This window comes from Nelumbo lutea, chromosome 1, assembly GCF_056320005.1.
Source record: "Nelumbo lutea isolate HS-2025 chromosome 1, American lotus-T2T, whole genome shotgun sequence".
Classification (NCBI taxonomy): domain Eukaryota; kingdom Viridiplantae; phylum Streptophyta; class Magnoliopsida; order Proteales; family Nelumbonaceae; genus Nelumbo; species Nelumbo lutea.
This window is the reverse complement of record NC_142684.1, coordinates 139,734,582-139,738,763: the sequence shown is the minus strand read 5'-3', so window position 1 is coordinate 139,738,763 and position 4,182 is coordinate 139,734,582. Positions and strand designations below refer to the sequence as shown.

General features: G+C 37.1%; 1 protein-coding gene across 6 annotated transcripts; it reads right to left on the bottom strand.

Annotated features, from left to right (window-relative positions):
* Positions 1–1,240: 1,240 nt before the first annotated feature.
* Positions 1,241–3,954, bottom strand: LOC148877924 (F-box/LRR-repeat protein At3g58900-like). Of its 6 annotated transcripts, none has more exons than XM_088946771.1 (5): positions 2,774–3,954; positions 1,996–2,160; positions 1,847–1,888; positions 1,671–1,728; positions 1,241–1,577 (listed from the first exon to the last, which is right to left on the bottom strand). In XM_088946771.1, the coding sequence occupies exons 1-5, from the start codon at positions 3,812–3,814 to the stop codon at positions 1,444–1,446; spliced, it is 1,440 nt and encodes a 479-aa protein (XP_088802897.1). In that variant the 5' UTR covers positions 3,815–3,954; the 3' UTR covers positions 1,241–1,443. The 6 variants fall into 6 exon arrangements, with proteins under 6 accessions (XP_088802897.1, XP_088802915.1, XP_088802886.1 ...); XM_088946789.1 differs by having other exon boundaries at positions 1,671–1,724; XM_088946760.1 differs by having other exon boundaries at positions 1,241–1,728.
* Positions 3,955–4,182: the final 228 nt, after the last annotated feature.

Here is a 4,182-nt window from a genome sequence, read left to right as displayed (position 1 = left end):
GACCCCAAAAGTTCAGTTTGTCTTCTCACCATTTAACGTATCTTAAGTTAAAATTGCAAAAGGAGATTAGTCCTTAAAATAAGGAATGCCAAATGCAGCTTAAAAAGACTTGCCAAACCGGTGCCTTTGTATATGTTTGGCATCAATGCTGCTAATGTATGGGTTGGAAGCTTTTTTTTCTTTGGAAATGTTGTTGTCAGGTAGGACGTTTCTTGGAGCAACAACAACGTTTTTTGTTTGGTACCAATGCTTTAGGAAACATTTTTAGCACTAGTACCTATTATCCAGTGCCACATCATGTCCCCGTTGGCAACAATGAGATGCAGCTCCAGGAAATGCCAAATTTGGCGTTGCTTCAAGCCACACCTTTCTGATTTCCAAGAAGTGACTTGGAACACCATTTTTTATGGAAAAACGGTTCCAAACAATCAAGTGTTTCCTGGAGCACCGCTTTTTCCGACATGGCGCCATTTTCTGGAGCAACGACATCGATGCCAAACAATCGCTTTGTCTGTAACAAATCTAAAAGCCATTGTGGTCTATGGTTTGTCATGGAGCTTCATTTATTTGTTCCATACTTCTCAAGTGCTAGTTTTGAAATGATTAACTTCAAATACTTGAGGTGAGACGTTCAGTTGGATTTAGACAAACAATCTCGTTTATGAAACCAAGACAAAAAGATGGTTTCAAAGTCATAATTGTCTTTAGAGGTTGAAATGGGTTATGAATTGGTTTGTGGTACAAACACTAAAATCTTCTGTACACACTCCTACAAGTGATGGCTGAAAGCTTTTACGGATCATCCCAACCCACATTTATGAATTCGGGTCCAAAGTACAAACAAAATAAAACATTCACCCCACCAAAATCTCTATAATATATATTCTATGCTTTATGAAACATAATTCCAAATCCTCGGAGGAAAACATGCTTTTGAAACAAGAAAATCATGGTGTATCCTGTTTCAGTTTCAGAAATAAGAAATACACCACACAAGCAAAATAACATGTTTTCTATGTTTTGTTTGAAGAATCAATGTTTTTCAGACAAGGAGTGGGACCTTTCTTTTTAGAACTGTCCATATTAACTTTTAAGGGCCATTTGCCAGTATGTATGATTTTGTTTAAAGAAAATGACTGCCACATCAGCCATCAGGAACAAAAATCAGCCCCTAAGATGCAAACAGTTGATTGTTCACCTCAATCTTCTGATTGTTTACATTTGGTATTTAGACTAAATATAATATCAACAGGATTACAATATGATATCAAAATCTATAATTACAATTACAAATATATTGCAATGTAAAACCAAAACTATTAAATATGAATGTTTGCATGCTGTTTTACAGTCATCATTATCATCTATGCCTTGTCTAAACTGTATGTTGAATACTGTTGTGCCATTCCATTCTGTTCAGTACACAAACTGTCAACAAGTATCTTATATAAATAGTATCGTGACACTTGAAGACGCTTGTGGAAATGTTTGCAGCTCCTTCCTAAATTTCATCAATCTCTCTTCTCTATCTTGGGGCCATGTCTTGGAAGTATTAATAACAATTTTCTGCAAGACCACTGCCCTCTTGAGCAGAAGTTTAAGAAACATGAGTTCATTTACATATCCTAAGAGATTCAGAATCTCAACAGACTTCAGGTGATTCAAAGTACATTTTTCCGGCAACTCCGCTTCCCAATATGCTCTAATGACTGGTAAATTAGACTCTGTCTAGAAAAGAGCCAGAGAATAATATAAGAAAAAAATTTAGGTCTCTAAATTGTTTCATCAATTAAAGAGAAATAAACTATAATAACTGGAAGTCTGGAATACAGGGTCTGGTGATTACCTCATCCCCGTACTGGTACATCGGATGCCATCGGCAAACTCTCTAGTTAAAATCCAAATTAGAAGTCAAAAGTTAGAACAAAACAATTGAAACTGTAATTTAATGACAAAGAGATTTAATAAACTGAATATTAAGTATTTGATTATTACCTTAGTTATTTCCAAGACAAGAGTTTCTATGTCAGTAAAGTGCTTGAGTAAGTAACATATTGCAATGATTGAATCTTTGGAAAGCCCTGATTTCAGCTTCAAATATTTTGATTTAAAAAATGAAGTGGGCAGGTTTTCTAATACATCAGGGACTTCTGCAACAATCTAGGAACATGAAAAAGCCCCCCCCCCCCAAAAAAAAAAAAGAATAATCCAATAAGATTACATTGCACTTGAGAAAGGGGAAAACAAGAAAATTACAGAATTCATCTTCAGGGGAAAAGAAGAAAATATGCACTATCGAAAGTCCACTTATAGGTCAACCAGGACTAAGTTTAGTGGGTAATATCCCAAATTCATGATGGAGGACAATTCAATAGTCCAAATTTGAGCTAAAATCAGGACTAGGGGAAAAGAGGATCATAGCTTATAAGCCTGAAAGATTGTCAATGTTATAGCCAATGCGTAGCACAAAAAGATTTGAGTTAATAGTTGCAAGGGAACTGATGATTCCAAGTAAGCAACAAGAATTCCATCTAGGAGTTGCCAAAATCTGACTTGTTGCAAGGACTCCTTTTCTAGGAGGGGTTAGGAGTAGGATAAACATGATGGCCTTAACATCTGACTGGTTTGCATTTATCCACACAAGTAAAAGCAAACTAGTCAATTCATCTAATAGTGAGTTCTAATGCCATCCTCAGGGTAAAAAAACCACAGGAAAAGTAAGTCTATAACCATTAGAATTTATTCTTCTCTTAGGACAAGGAAAATAACATACCTTAAGCAACAAGTCTGATAATGTTAGAGCTTTTATGTTAGAAAGACCTGTAAGCCATTTTATCATACATTGTGCATACTCCTCCTTCCTCTTGTGAGGAAGCTTTAAGAGTTCATTGTCGTAATCCTCTTCCAAGTACATATCAATGTCGGCATTAACTAGGGAATAAAGGTTCTCTAAAGTATACTCTCTCTTCAAGTGGTCTCTGCACTTCAATGAAATGAGATTTGGAGCAGACACGTTGATCTTACAACTGAATGAACGACCAGATTCCTCATAAACCTCAGAATCCTCAAAACAAGTTTCTATCACCAAGTTCTTAAGTCGTGGAGCAGAAATTTTCAGATTCTCAACATTCTTCAATGTACAGTATCTTATGATCAATGATTCCAAATGTGGACAGTTACATAAGAGCTTATTGGTTAATTCATCATCCACAAAACAAAGCGAACAAAGATGCAGGATTTTGAGGTTGGGTAAGCCCATTGAACTAGGTAGAACAAGCTTGGGGCGCTTGGAACCCAAATTCAACTTCAATACACTCATGGATTCAGAAATATAGAGGCAGTGAGGCAGCTCAACAGCTTCTTTAGCAGATACCCTAATATCAACTTCTTCAACATTGCACCTTGCCGCAACAAGCGTCCACGTATGAAGACGACCTGTATCGAAATAATTACGGATGCAGTACAGACGAAATTTCTGTATATGGGAGCCACCACGGAGAAACAAAACTCGGTCTATAAGATCAAGAAACTGGTCCATTCCGAGGTTTTCCCCTCCCCAATTCCAACCGTAAGCTAGAAATAAAATATGGTCGAAATTTAGATAGGGGAGAGTAGTCCAGACGTATCTCCATCTCTTCGACAGCATGCTGGTTTGTACAGCGGATCTTACATCCAGAAAAGAGAGGATGTAATGGAGAACTGCCTTGGGTAAAGCACTGATCCTGTCTTCTGTGCTTTCCACCGCTTTTTCAGACTTAAAAGGCTTCAATTTTTTACTAGGAACAGAGCAAATTTTTGACTCTATTGCTTCCATTGTTCTCTTTTCTCTCTATCAATACCTTTATAATCTCTTATGGTTCAGTCCAAGCTGGATTTCTCGCAATTAGGGCTGTTGAGTTGTGAAATATCTATTGTATTAGGTAGAGACTAGAGAGAGGTACCTTGAATGTGGAGACCGACGTCTTCAATGGCTGAGCGGCGATGATCCGATGGTTTGGCGCAGAACGGTAGAGGCGGGAAGGGGAGAAGGCAAGGGCGATATGAAACATATATAACAACCTATTTTATTTGTATCGAGGTTTCTCACCAAATCTCTGCTTTTTTTTCTCTCTCTCTCTCTCTGACTTTCTCTTGGATTAATGAAAGATTATTTTACCAAAAAAAGATTAACGAAAGATTCGG